General features: G+C 39.0%; 1 protein-coding gene across 21 annotated transcripts in view; it reads right to left on the bottom strand.

The window, feature by feature from the left end:
- The window catches only part of neb (nebulin), a 67,914-nt gene that overhangs the window by 10,936 nt on the left and 42,741 nt on the right, over positions 1–14,237 (bottom strand). For 12 of the 21 annotated variants that reach the window (XM_083921563.1, XM_083921580.1, XM_083921565.1 and 9 more), the window contains 24 exons: positions 13,634–13,738; positions 13,399–13,503; positions 13,153–13,257; positions 12,868–12,972; positions 12,412–12,513; positions 10,091–10,192; positions 9,890–9,997; positions 9,685–9,789; positions 9,477–9,581; positions 9,277–9,381; positions 8,525–8,629; positions 8,291–8,401; positions 8,068–8,178; positions 7,683–7,784; positions 7,261–7,365; positions 6,694–6,783; positions 5,460–5,573; positions 5,126–5,230; positions 4,377–4,481; positions 3,734–3,838; positions 3,053–3,163; positions 1,393–1,503; positions 547–660; positions 328–432 (listed from right to left, as the gene is read on the bottom strand). In XM_083921563.1, the coding sequence (XP_083777689.1) occupies positions 328–432; positions 547–660; positions 1,393–1,503; positions 3,053–3,163; positions 3,734–3,838; positions 4,377–4,481; positions 5,126–5,230; positions 5,460–5,573; positions 6,694–6,783; positions 7,261–7,365; positions 7,683–7,784; positions 8,068–8,178; positions 8,291–8,401; positions 8,525–8,629; positions 9,277–9,381; positions 9,477–9,581; positions 9,685–9,789; positions 9,890–9,997; positions 10,091–10,192; positions 12,412–12,513; positions 12,868–12,972; positions 13,153–13,257; positions 13,399–13,503; positions 13,634–13,738 (2,541 nt within the window). The remainder of the gene's footprint in view (positions 1–327; positions 433–546; positions 661–1,392; positions 1,504–3,052; positions 3,164–3,733; positions 3,839–4,376; positions 4,482–5,125; positions 5,231–5,459; positions 5,574–6,693; positions 6,784–7,260; positions 7,366–7,682; positions 7,785–8,067; positions 8,179–8,290; positions 8,402–8,524; positions 8,630–9,276; positions 9,382–9,476; positions 9,582–9,684; positions 9,790–9,889; positions 9,998–10,090; positions 10,193–12,411; positions 12,514–12,867; positions 12,973–13,152; positions 13,258–13,398; positions 13,504–13,633; positions 13,739–14,237) is intronic. The other 9 variants (XM_083921567.1, XM_083921575.1, XM_083921582.1 and 6 more) reach the window with 8 other exon arrangements.

The raw sequence follows: 14,237 nt of genomic DNA, 5'->3' as shown, positions 1-14,237 counted from the left end.
GTGTATTCGATTTGTGTATGTGATTTTGCTTTGTCTGTAAAGGCACTTTGTAAACTTTTAAGGGTGCTATATCAATAAAGTTATTGTTATTATTAAAATATAACCAGTTTTCCTCGTAAGCCAATCAGAGGAGACAGGGCTTTTTAGGAAGGGAGCTTAAAGAGACAGACAGAGACTTTCAGATACGGTGAATACAGGTATATTCAGCCAGTAAATAATGTTTTTTTTAACATTAAAGCATGTCAATGTGTTCTAGTAGAATACAGTTATGAGCCCGAAGATGGTCGTAATATGTCCCCTTTAAATGAAACATTTAACGTCGGGTACCTGGCTGATGATGTTCCTCATCTGCTGAGCATGGATGATGTCTGGGGTGTCGATGACACTGGTGTAGCTGGCCCTGTCCATCTCAGCGTTGTGCGTGTACTTAGCCTAAGGAACAGAAAACATCAGTCAGCACAGATTCTGGCCTTACTACAACTGCAACCAAAAGCACAGCACTGCATTCTGAATTATTTATTAATTTCACATCAATGCGATTCAGACCTGACTGAGGATGTCAGTAGCGTTCCTCGCCCTCATGAAGTCTGGGGTGTCTGTAGCCAAAGCCAACATTCCTTTGCCCTTAATCTCCGACTCCAGCGACTTTTTGTACTCTCTCTGTAAATGTTACATTACATTTTATATTAAAAGCATGACAGACACGACTGGCAGACCACTATAAATAAGAGGATTTCTACTCATTCATACTGAGTGGGGGCTGCAAAACCAAATCATCTAGGGGAATGGCGAATAAAGAGGAGTTAGAAGAAATTAGGACTGTGTGTGAAGCTCCACTCAAAACTGAAAAGTAAACAGCAGCAGTTAAGGACAGTGTGTTAAATAATAATTAGGCATTTTCAACAAACATTTCTCCTTATTTCAGCTGATTAATCAAAAAAGAGTCGATTTTGCACAAAAATCAACCTCAAAAGCACCCAGAGTAAAAAATGAACTAAATTAAAATGAACTAAGTCAAAGTAAAGCTGTATAAAAGTAAAAGAATAAAAATATGAAATACAATATCGCATGCTTAACAAAAAAAAACCCACTACTAAATATGCTTTCAGCACATTTAAGGTTGACTTTTGAAACACGTATCAGACATAAAAGAACATCATATAAGAGAAAATCTTGGTAACATCAAACAGGGTGAAGGTAAAGGTCAAGATCAGAAAATTTTTTATAGAAACTAAAGAAAGGAGGGTGCTGGAAAATTAGTGATGTCATGAAGCAGGGACAAAGGCAAGAGTCAAACCCAGCAGTCGCCCTTTTAGTGTGATGATAGTTAAGGGGGACGGCACTCGGGTGGAGAGCGTGAAACTGTCTCCATCGCCTCTCACTCAGTCGTACCTCACACAGGATTTGAGTGGCATTCCTTGCTCTCAAAAGCTCCGGAGTTTCCTCCAGTACAGTAAGCCCTTTACCCTTCACTCCCTCCTCTAGATCCTTCCTGTACTCTTTCTACAGGATGGAAGAAGAACAGAGAGACTGCGAGAAGGGCACACAGGCAGGCCAGGCAAAGGCATACAGACAGACAGTACAGTGGACAAGCTCTGCTGCTTGCCCTTTGAGCTCAAAGTCACCAAACCTCCCAAAAAGCAGCCACAGATTCAGACTTTAGGTCTATTATATCATTATAAAACAGTGGATATTGTCTGTCACATTTTTATCAGAGAGAGTGGAGATGTTGGTGACTTTGGCCAGAATCCTGATAAAAGAGAATGTGAACCACATTTTATCAGATAGAGCGTTGGAACAAATACAACAACAATTCAAGACAGCATTTCAACTCATTGAATGATATGACTGAATACGTGCATGCAGACTTTTTATTATAAAACTGTTAGTAGTCTCTTGATTGTGAAATTAGAAGTCCAGGATGTCAATGGACACAGATATCAGTGGTGGAAGAAGTACTCAGAGACTTGATAGATAAATAAGTCCTGCATTCAAAACTTTACTTAAGTAAAATATATCATTATTTATTAGTCTATTATTAATCTGAATCTCCTCTTCCTGTGTGTTTTGGAAGGAAGTAGCAACAATTATGTAAAAAAATCCTTGGTTTTAATATAATTTTAACATTCCCATCCCTCTATCTTGAACATGTGATAGTGATCTCTTAAAGATCTTGCTAACAACGAGTTAAAAAGGCCATCACAAAATACTGGCTTGAGAAAAAATGTGCTACTGCTGGACTACATCAGTATTGTTAAACATCTTTTATAACAGATGACCTACGCCGTAGAACTCCAACAGGAATTAGGAGAAAAATGATAGATAGATAACTTTATTTATCCCCGAGGGGAAATTAGGTCATCGTAGCAGCGGTACAAAGCAATCAGAAGTACTAAAAATAAGATAAAATATAAAATACAAAATATGATGGGATGTTTATTTCACCAATGAAACCTATTTTCCATAATTAATCTATGTACAGTGTGCAACATTTTATTTTAAAATGCCTTGATTTATTGATCATCCCATGATCTTATTTTTATTCTGTTTTTATTTATTTATTTTAATTTGCTTTATTGTCTTATAATTAAGAAAAATGTCCCTTAATACAACGTAAATTAACTTATGTTGTAAAATAAATTTAGAGGAGTACAATATTTGCATCCAAATGTATGGTAAAAGTAGTATAAAAGTATAAAATAAGCAGAAAGCAGAAAATAAGCTTTGTTAGATTCCACCACCGACACATGTAAATGCAAACAAACAACACTAATAACTCTACGATAAGCCACACCGTAGACAGAGAGAAGGGAAATGGGTCAATGTTGTATTATTTAGAGCTTAGGGCTGTGTAGTGAATCATGCAAACAAACTTCACTGCATAGGTGGACTGTTGCACAAGAAGTCAAGAAAGAAGGAAGCACTCGTGGGATTAAAAAAAAAAGTGGTAAAAAGGAAGTGGGGCCGTGGTTGGGATGGTCTTAGTATGATTATAAGGAATGGGTGAGGTCAATAGGGGAAGGTTGTCACAGATACATGGTCCTTTAATTACCTCACTGACTATTCTGGTGGCATGTCTGACATGTAACATGGCAGGGGTGACCTCCAAGCCTGAGAGGTTCTTGCCCCTCATGTTCTCCTCATAGTCCTTCTTATAGTCTTTCTATTGGCCGCAAAGATAAGACAGGGGACAGACAGAGCTGAAATAACCACATGCAAGCAGTGCTGGTTCACAATGCAGTTACCTCATCCTGGTTTGCAACACTCTCCTTATAATGACACCAATTGCTGTATTTGCAGTCTTTAAATGTGCATTTGCAGGCATTGTTTATTGTGAGAAAAGCTTTTTGTAGTCCGGCATTTGGCTCCAGAATAATAATCATAAATGTGTTAACTGATTATAATAAACACTGTACACATCTACAGTCTAGGCTCCATATAAATGTTTACAGACTGAGGCAAACGCATACTGTACCTTTGCCATCCCTGCATCATGAAGGTAGGATTAAGCAAATCTAAACTTATCAAAAGCTTTTTCAAAACTTCACACATATTCTGTAAAATATAAATAACAGCTGGACATCCAACAAGCTAAATTATATCAATATATAACGATAGTTTGATTAAAATACAGGTTAATACATGACAGGCACTGAAGTGTCGCCACACTGAGAGAGAGGCGTTTATTGTGCATTACATTTGTAGCTATTTTAACCACTGACAGGGTGTTTACCTGGCTCTGCATGTGCTGGGCCTCCTTAGCCGTCACATATGTGGGCGTCTCGAAGTCCAGCATGGCCTTGCCCTTCTCCTTCTCATACTTCTCCTTGTATTTCACCTGGATAGCACACACAAATGTAATGTTAACAGACAGTTTGGCAAATATTATGCAGGTAATATAGGAAGAAAACATGTGCAAGCATCACCACTGCCTTCTTTTTTGTCAAAGTTAAACACTGATAGATTGGATGTCTGTCCTGTCTTATTTATATGTTATTGTTCTTACATATTAACTTAACTATTTAACCAAATGACCATAGTGTCAAAAGTCAAATTTAAACGTGGATTTGAAGAATAGTGACATATGAATGTATCAAAAATAAATACAAGCTTGACGTTCACTTTGATGTTACCCTCTCATGTATAGAACCAGAATTAGCTTGAAGCTAATTTACACCCAAAAAGGTGTGTTATGTTGTCCTCGACTTATATTATTAACAAATAAATGCATCACTACCCTCCTGTAAGTGCAGGTAATGAAGATCTGAGATGCAAACACATCATTTTGACAAGAAAGTGTTGTACAGTTGAAACCCACAGCAGTGTTTTTGGGTGGGTAGAGTGTTTGTTGACCCCCCAGAGTCCGTATCACTTACGTTGCTCTGAAGTTCAGAGGCCTCCTTGTGATGGAGCTGTTCTGGTGTGTCAGGAATCATAAGGTAGTGACCCTTACTCTCCTCAAATTTCTTCTTGTAGCAGTACTATAGGGGAATTCCCAGTCAAGTAAGACAGCTCAGCACAGCAAACGAGACAAAGAGCGTCTGTCTAGAGCTCACTCCCATCCATTACATTGTACAAGAATATTTTATCATGATATTTAAGGACAGAAACATTAATTGTATCATTATAATTGTGGAAAAAAAAGCTCTTTGCAATGTCAAAAAACAATTAGCGGTGATTTAAAATGGGAGTTAAAATTTGTATGAAAAATAATCTAGAATCAATGGTGAAGCAGAGAGTTTAGTGTTATGTGATCATTATTAAAAGACTAGTTTTGTGAAAACTACAGGAGGAAATAAATTAAACTGAAAACGTGAAGGAGTAGAGGTTATAGAAGGTGACAGTATGGGAAGGTCAAAGGTGAAAAGGGTCAAGGGTGAGCAGGGTAAGGATCACTACCAGTGGATGTGACAGAATCATGGATGTTTGGATGATGGAGTTTAGTGCATAAATCCACGTGAAGGTCATTAATCTGTAGCATGTTGCATTGTTAAGGTAGGGTGACGGAAACGCTGGGTTCAGACATATTTCACTGAACCGCTGAGGTTGCACTGAAACGGAACTGACTCCCAGCAGCTTCCTGGGTGGGAATGTGAAAGGGGGTTAAGGTTTGATGATGTCTTACGCTGCTCGACAGTTTGCTGGTGCTCAGGCTGTGCTGCATGGACAGAGACTCCGCCATGTCGGTCACAGGCTTGTGGATCTTCTTCAGGTCACCCTTGTACTTAACCTGCACATGGTAGATCAAGACAGATAGAACAAGACAACTATAACACAGACAACTATAACAACATCTATTGTGGTGTTTTACTTCCTGATAAAGGCTTAGTTGGTTTTATTAATACAGTATGTGAGGGATTGTTATTGTAGCCTAATCTGTGTCTTGCAAGGTGGTTGACAGAATAACGCTGTGTTAAAAGGGAAGGATGTGGAGTGACGCCAGCTATATGAGCACCTACCTCACTAGCCAGCACGTTGGCATCCTTCAAAGTCTTGTAAATCTTACTCTCCTTCATGTCATATTGCGGTCTCTTTCCTTTCATCTCCTTGTCAAACTTCTCCTTGTATTTCAACTGTCGGGGTGGGATATATGCGAGAGTCAGGGGGGAGACAAAAAGGTTCACAGACTGTGGAAACATTTCAAGACAACATAATGTTTTTCTTTATAGTGTATAAGAAGGGATGAGTTTCTCATGGATCGTTTTATGCAAATGCTTTGGACACGTGAACTGTGTACTTCTCAATATTAACACTCAAATTGAGTTTTCATCCCTTGTTATACAAGAAAAAACAACTGTAGTGAAACTGTGTGTATCCTTTAAAAGTGATTTTCCCACGCAACAGTTTATTTCCCCTTTTCATTCAGCAATCATACTTCTAATTAGTGAGGGCAAAGAAGGTATCTAAGGGTGTGTTCACATCTGCAGTTTGGTCCCATTCTTGAGAAGAAAATACTCAATTTAGATTTTTATTCCTAATTTTTAACCAGCTCATTCATGTAAAAACAAACACAATCAAATATCTCCTTAATAAAACCAAACAGGTCAGCTGTGGAGACACCCTAAGACGCTGTTCAGACCAAATGTCTCACAACCAGAAGTAGTGAGTCTCACGTAATTCAGCATTCGGTGATCGACACAAAGACGTGGTGCAACAAAGCAATTTCCTGAAACAATGACTTAGAAAAAAAACAAAAACATGTGCGGATCCAGCAGTATTAGTGAATAAATCTGCACTCTTGACGGTTTAACATTTGTAAACTTGCACTAACAATTAAGAAAGTGTACACTGACCTCTAGTGTTCAGATCGTAAAAGGAACAAACTCCACATAGTTGACTACTGGATAAACACATGTTTTACACAATAATTCAGATGCAAGTTTGTTCATTTAAAAAAAAAAAATGAAAACAGACAGACACAATGACTGAAAGACTCGGGAGAAAAATGTTAAATAAAATAGATAAAAAAAAAAGATTCATTAACATACAGCAGTGGTACCAGTTATGAGCTACAGCTTGTCAGAGAAACAAAAGAGCAAGAGGGTGCACATAATGCTAAACTGCGAAGGTACCCCGTAGTAAAATCAGAAATCATTAGATCAGTCAGAAGATTGATAAGAAGTGAGACAGAGGACAGAGGAGACAGACATAGACAGAAGCAGCCTTTCACTTTCAGGGCGTGAACCTTCTTACATCACTAGTCACGGCACTCATTTTCTTAATGTGGCGCATCATGGGGGTATCGTAGGATGCTGCTCCATGGAGGGAGGGCTTGGCCTCCACCTACAAAGCGCAGTGAGATGCAAGGATGAGAACACACACACAGGCCAGGACATAATGGAAGAGGAAATAGAGAAGGAAGTAGAAGGATGGAGGAAGAAGAGCAGTGTATGAGGACAGGTTTAAGGATGGAGACATGTACAATGATATGAGCAGTTAAACATGTAAATGTACTTTGAGTCTCAAGGACAGATTAAGCCATAGGATTATAATGCAGGGTGGCAAAGGAAGCGCTATGGAGGAGCTGCTAGTTTTATTGTTAGGTCTACAGGACTGCTACTAAGCACCTAAAGCAAAAATAGTCACAATAGACACCCAGACAGAAGATCCTTGCGGATGTAATATAGCTTCCACTGACTGATTCCGGTCATCTTGCATGTTAAATAAAGGAATTGTTTTCGAAGAGGTGATAACTGTGGAAAATCAACATGACTGGTCCCAGTGCTTCATGAGACAGATGGTTGCCTTGGTTTGGCGTACCTCACTGTTCAGCTTGGACACCCTAGTGGCCAGAGCAATGTCTGGGCGGTGGGCCAGTGAACCTCCACGGCTGGCGTCCTCACGGGCCTTGTTGCGATAGCCGACCTGAGAGAGAAAAGACCAAACAAGAATCAGTGGAACATGTACAAACTGCAGTGTTTGTCTTGACTGTTTTGTTGTTTCATCTTCGGTTATAAGCCATTATTGTTGCTGTGTTGTTTTCACGCGGTATGAGTTCATTTTTCAGTCCAACGGTGTTGATATTGATCTGATTAAGGGTGAGTTTACTGCACATTTATTCATGGATAACTGCGACAGTGAAAACCAGGCTTATGTACACTGACATTCTGTATATTTCTGCATTTGTGTGTACATGTTTTAGTCTTTAACAAACAGGTTGTTCACATATACTGGCTGTTTACCTCACTGATCAGTTTGGCAGCCTGGGTAGCCTTCTTTATGTCAGGACGGTCAGCCACAGAAGTGTAGTGCAGGTTGGCTTTGGCGTCTTTCTTGTAGGCCACCTGTGGTGTTGGGCAGAGGAGTGGACAGAATACAGTTTAAGTCAAGGCAATTGTATTTATAAAGCCCAATAACACAGATCACAAATTTGCAATCTGTAAACATATGACACTCTCTGTCTTCTTTGACCCTCAATACAGACAATATCATATATATCAATATATATATCAAAAGAGAAATATGGGCTGTTGTGAAATTTCAAACATGGAGATTTTATGCTGTAAAAAAAAATCAATACAAATATTATTATTTATTCATTTTTGCACAGATGTATAGATGACTCACGCTGCTCTGAGTCTTGGCGACTCCCATGGCGTGCTGCACATCGGGTGGAACAATCATTTGGTTATAGATTGACTTGCCCTTTTCCTTCTCAAACTTCGCTTTGTACAATTTCTGTAAAGAGAAAAGAGACATTTCAAGGCACAGCCACGCAAAATTAGTCCAGGATTTTGAGATCATCGAGCTCATTTTGTAAAAAAAAAAAATAAATGTTAGAAAGTTGTACCCCGCTGACAAGCTTGTTGATCTCCTTGCTGTGGGCGGTGTCACGAGTCTCAGACAGCGTGGTGAATGAGCCGCTCTGCATGTCCTTCTTACTCGCCGCCTTGTATTTGCTCTGAAGAGGAAAATTTCGAACTTGTAACACGTGTATAGTTAAGGACATACAAGCAGCTATTTATTGAAATAGATCTTAGGCTATACAAAATAATGTTTGTTTTTTTTACTGAATGAAACTTACCTCTGACGCCAAAGTGCGCACAGCCTTGGCATGGAGGATTTGAGGTGTGTCCATGACGGACTCATAGTGGCCCTTTGCCTTCTCATACTTCTCTTTGTACTTCACCTGGAGAGCAGCAATGAATACAACATTAGTTTACAATATGTTAATCATTTGATTTTGAAGAAGTATTGTCCTATAAGATCTGCAGCTGAGTCCTCTCTGCCCTCTAGTCATGGATGCATTAGGAGACAATGGGCCCCCTGGGTTCAGACATGCAAGAACCCTGTTCTGCATCTTTCTATGGTGGTTTCGCATCTCTTTGTATTTGTATTTGTATTTGTTTAGTAGTTTTTCATTTCTATATGGTAATTTAATATCTATTTTAAGTCATTCTACACGTCCATGTGGTCATTTTGTAGTTTTTTTGAATCTCTGTGTAGTAATTTTGTGTCTCTTTGTAGTGATTTTGAGTCTCCTTGCAAGCGTTTTGCATCTACTTGAAGTCGTTCTATGTCATTTTAGTCGTTTCACACCTCCTTGTGGTGATTAGCTTCTTTCTGTAGTCAGTTTCATTTTGAGTCCAAAGTGGTCTTTTGTGTATATTTGTGTTCATTTAGCATCTCTTTGTGATTTTTCACCAGCGTTTTGTAAGTCGGGGCCCCTGACCCCTTGATCCCCTTGGCCTGTGCCCAGTAAGCAGGTTCAGTAATCCATCCATGCCTCTAGTAATTTCATTTCAACACAAAGAAGGTAATAAAGGAAGAACTTACGATGCTGGCCATTTCGTTATTTTTCATAGCCAGGAGAGTCAACTTGTCATCGACTACAGGTATCACGCAGCCCTTCATAATCTCTTTGTCGTACTTGTACTCAACCTGTGGGTGACACAATGGGAGCAAAATTAAAACAAAACCTGTTGGATGTTGTTAAAATTAAGAAATGCAAAAATATAGAAGAAGCACCGACTCACATCACTCTGCTGCAGGGAGTTCTTGGCAGCATTGACAAAGTCAGGTCTGTCTGCTGTCCAGATCCACTTGTTCTTGGTGGCTTCATACTTCTTCTTGTAATCAAGCTAAAAACAAAAAAAAACATACAAATATTAAATCAATATTTTCAAGTATTTTGAGCTTAATCATTAATGAACAGATCCTGATATGGGCACTAAAGACACTTACGTTGCTGATGTTTTTGTAGGCTTCCTTGGCAGCACGGATGGAATGAGCCTCAGGGTCCATGTTGATCTGGGCCTTGCTCTTCTCATACACTTCTCTGTACTTCAGCTGCAGGAAGCATGAAAAACACACAACAATGTATTTCATATTTCTATTTTCCTGTGCCTCTGTGGAAAAATAAAGGGCTGCCAGTGTGGACGGGACTTACAGTGCTGGTGATATCCTTCACCCTCTTCATGTGCTGTTGGTGTGGAGTGTCATAAGGCAAGGTGTATCCCTTAGCCTTGGTTTTGTTGTACTCCATCTTGTAGATGATCTAAGGAATAATCATCACGGCATAGTCAGGAGCGGTTCAAAAGAAACTACACATAAAGAAATTATTAAGCACTTTTTAACTGAAAAAACTCACATCTCCGATTTTCTTGCTGCGTTTGTGAGCCTCATACTCAGGAGTCTCCAGGATTGAGGTGAACTTGTCCTTGGCACGTTCATACTGCTCCCTGTACCTCCACTGATGGAGGACGTATAAACACAAGTCAGTAAGTACCACTAATAACCAATTTGCCACTGTAATCATTTGCTTGTATTCATGTGTATTTTGAAAACTAGTCTTGCTTTTACTGTTTGCAGCTTAAGTAAAGACAAAAACTATCCAAGAAAAGGAATGAATGAATTCTTGAATTGAATTGTTGGAGAAAAGACAATTAAAGTAAAAGAGACAGGGATGGACAAGAAGTCTCATTCCAGCATCAAATTATGTCTTCCTCAGATAAACATTATTTGACTTTAAATCACTGACATAATAAAGCTAAGGTCTAACAACAATTTGTTTCTCATTTAGTGTTCTTCTTTTTCTTGGACAGTTCGGGAACAAGTGAAGTGCAAAGTCAGAAAATAGTTGACTAACATATATGATGTGATTTTTCCCTGAAATATAATAATACAATATGAAGTGAAGTGAAGTGAAGTGAAGTGGTGACATGCATGAGTAAATAGAAACATGCTTTATGAAACATGCAGAAACATAGAGGGAGTTATTTTCCAGGTGAAAATAGAGATGAGGACACGTGTTACCACTGTTCAGTCATGAAAGTCTGCAGTGCCCACGTAGCTCACGGGGACCAGCTCCATCTTGTGCTATTTCTCACTGAATCTGAGGCTGATATATAGAGTGGGCTTCGATAAACATGAGGTTTAGTGACAAGGAACTCAAAAAATCTGACTTTGGCATTTTAGGCGGGTAACAAAAACAGATATGGGAAGAATAGGGTAATGATCTTAACAAGTAGATGTCACTATGAAACTTTCCTGGTTGATTACTTCCATGAAGACAATTACTCTTTGTATCACAAGTTTTCTTAAATTGAATATTTAAATATGCGAATGACACATTGTCATTGCTCATTTGCGTACATTTCCAAAACAGAAATGTGAACATTGGTTCAAAAATTGTCATTTGACATATTAGAGTCACTGCTTACAGAGAGAATTCGGGATTTCTCTTTTTATCACTCCATAAATCAGAAAATACTGTCAACAGCCATACATTTTTGCCCTGTTTTTAGGAATACAATTTTAAATAAATCCGGCTATGAATGATGAAACCTTCAGAATATAGACAGGAAAATGTAGTGAATGTAAGTGCAACTGAAGTGGAGATTTATATGGATATATATCCAATAGCTATTGTAAAATTGTAGTAAAACAAACACCTAAATGTGGTATAATATTTTGGTTGGTCTATCTTCTGTCTCTGTAATGTTGCAGTTTGCAGCATTACTGACTCCAGCTGGTGTGAAACTATTGCACTGCATTTTAAGAGTTAAAGATTCGGTAATAAATAAGAAATGAAGAGAGGTGAATAAATGATGGGGGCATTAGAATATGAAAGAGAGAGAGGTGGAATATGTGGTTTAGTTAAGTTAAAACCCCTTAAGGAGTTAAAGTGTTTTGTATGGAGTGAAGGAGTATTTGATGTGTTAAAACCGTGTCCAGAAACCAGCAGGGAGGTTCAAAGTGACCTGGTGACTACACAGGGCTTATTCTTTGCTTGTTTGTGGACAGGGATCAGAGTTACCCATGGTTCACTCGCCTCTGTGGCTGTTTACCTTACTGCTCATTGTGGACTGGAAAAGGGCTGTGAGGATGTCAGGGCGGCGTAGCTCAGTGCAACCACTCTTAAGCAGATCCTTTGCTTTGGATTTATACCTTGCCTGTTCACACACACATACAACGACATACACAAACACACACACAGCATGCGATAGTTGAGGACACTTTAAAAAACAGCAGTAACACTGGAAGGACTGGAGAAGTACTCCGGAGATCCAAGTGTGACCAAGAAGCTGTTTTGTCCTCATCTGTGCCTTCGAGGTGACAGAAATCTTCATCCTCAGTAGCTTTATAATGACTTCATAATCTAATAAGAATAATTTAATCCTGGGAAAATGATTAATTAAACTGTCTCCCTGATGGCACAGATGAAGGAGAGTCCTGCTCACTCAAGATAGTTATTTGAGTGGCACGGTTTACAACCACCTGCTTGGGACTAAAAGAAAGACAGAGACGGAGAGAAATTCATCGTGTTGGGAGAACTGTCATGCGGCAACGACGACCAGCGGCAGGTCTGTCGCGACCTCATGCACCAGTGTCAGAGGTCTGGAGGGACCAGACTGGAGGTAGCAGCGGAGGAGGCAGGCCGGGTTGTACAACGCGACCAGGGGCGTTTACCTGGCTCATCTTCCTGTTCTCCCTGGCCAGTTGATATCTAGGATCATCTGTAGTTATGGTGAACTTATCCTTGGATTTCTCATAAGTAGATCTGTAGGCCCTCTGCTCAGAATATCAGAAGGTAGTTAAAGACAAATGTCCGGAAAACAATGCGCATGGTGATGTGACGAGACTTTTCCAAGGGGACAAAGAACGGTTAAAACAACATGAAGAACACTGGACACATTTTATATACCTGGTATTATCATAAAAAAGGCAGATCATAAACATTCAAGTTAATAATCAACAATACTCTGAATTCACACTATTTTACCTCCAAGCTGAGAGTTCAACAGGGATGCATAGAGACAGAGAAATGTGATTAACCATCCAAAATTCCTATTTTACAAACGAATTATAAGAATGTTTTTGCTATGAAAAAAATACTGTGTAAGGTTAAGGGACAAAGGGACTCACATCGTTGATGAGAGTGGAGGCATACTTGGCAGCCTGGAAGAACGGAGAGTCGCAAGTGTACTTGAAGTTGCCTCTGTTCTTCTCAACGGAGGATTTGTACACCAGCTGTTAACAAGAAATTAAACTGTTAATAGGAACATGCAAAAAAATAAATCTATTTGTATATCATCCATATGCATTAAAGTACAATTAAAATCCTACTACAAACACAACAAGTAGTATATATGAAATATACATATGATTGCCATTACCAATAATAACTTATTTAGAAAATAGATTTCTCACCTCACTGTACAGTGACTTGTTCTTCTCTGCCCGCACCAGCTCGGGCGTGTCCCACACAAAGCAGCCAATACCCCTCAGCCATTCCAGGTCCTCCTTGTACTTGACCTAAAGAGGGGCATAAAAAGGAGACTTAATTCAAACGTTACACAGTATGTTAATTACACTATATGTGCTTGTATCTCCTGTGTTGGGTAAATATTTAAACACAGGGTGCATCATTTGAAAATGCAAGTAAACAGTACTCACGGTGCTGACGTTATCACCGACAATTCTGTTGAAGAACAACTCAGGACGGTCGGGGATGGACTTCCACGTACCCAGAGAGTTAATGTACTTCTCCCTGTACTTAACCTGAGGTCGAGAGATAGAGGAAATCAAAACGTTAAGAAAGCTAAAAGACCTCAAAGAACATTTATTCATTAACATTATCTAAAATTGTGCACAACCAAATCAATCAATCAGATAATTTAAATTTGCTGACCTCGCTGATGTCATCGGTGACTCTACGGTGGTAGGTGATGTCCAGAGCATCCTTGACGGTGTGGTAGTGACCCTTGGAGAGCTCGAAGGTCTCTTTGTAACGCAGCTGAAGACATAAAGAACAAAATGTGTAAGTTTCATCTGACACAATAGAATAGAATAGAAAATAAATACTTTATTGATCCCAAGCTGTAAAACATATGTATTTAGCCCCTTTATTACTATTTAAAGGTAAATGCTACATTTTTGCACCAATTTGTATTGTATGTAATTTGCGGTATGGTTGAAAGTTCAAGAAACAATATTTTGACAAAAACTATGCTAACTGCAGTTCCTCGAATGGCCACTTGATGCTGGCTCCAATGATGAGTCAATCCCCATAGACCCCCTTGTAAAAATACCCAAATATACAGTGGAAACAAACATGTTTACAACCTGGTACCAAAACAAACGGTTTTGGGCTCCTCTAGTTTATGTTTTAATATCAAATTGTAAAGAATAATACTCTGAAAGCAGGTGAGCAATATCCAAGTTTCAGTCCTTTAATGGCATTTTATATCTTTAAATTCAAGGGAAGGTTAAGCAAAATAACTATATACAAATAA

Source organism: Echiichthys vipera (genome assembly GCF_963691815.1).
Source record: "Echiichthys vipera genome assembly, chromosome: 10".
Lineage (NCBI taxonomy): Eukaryota > Metazoa > Chordata > Actinopteri > Perciformes > Trachinidae > Echiichthys > Echiichthys vipera.
Note: the sequence above shows the minus strand (reverse complement) of the source record. Positions and strands in the feature narration are given on the sequence as shown.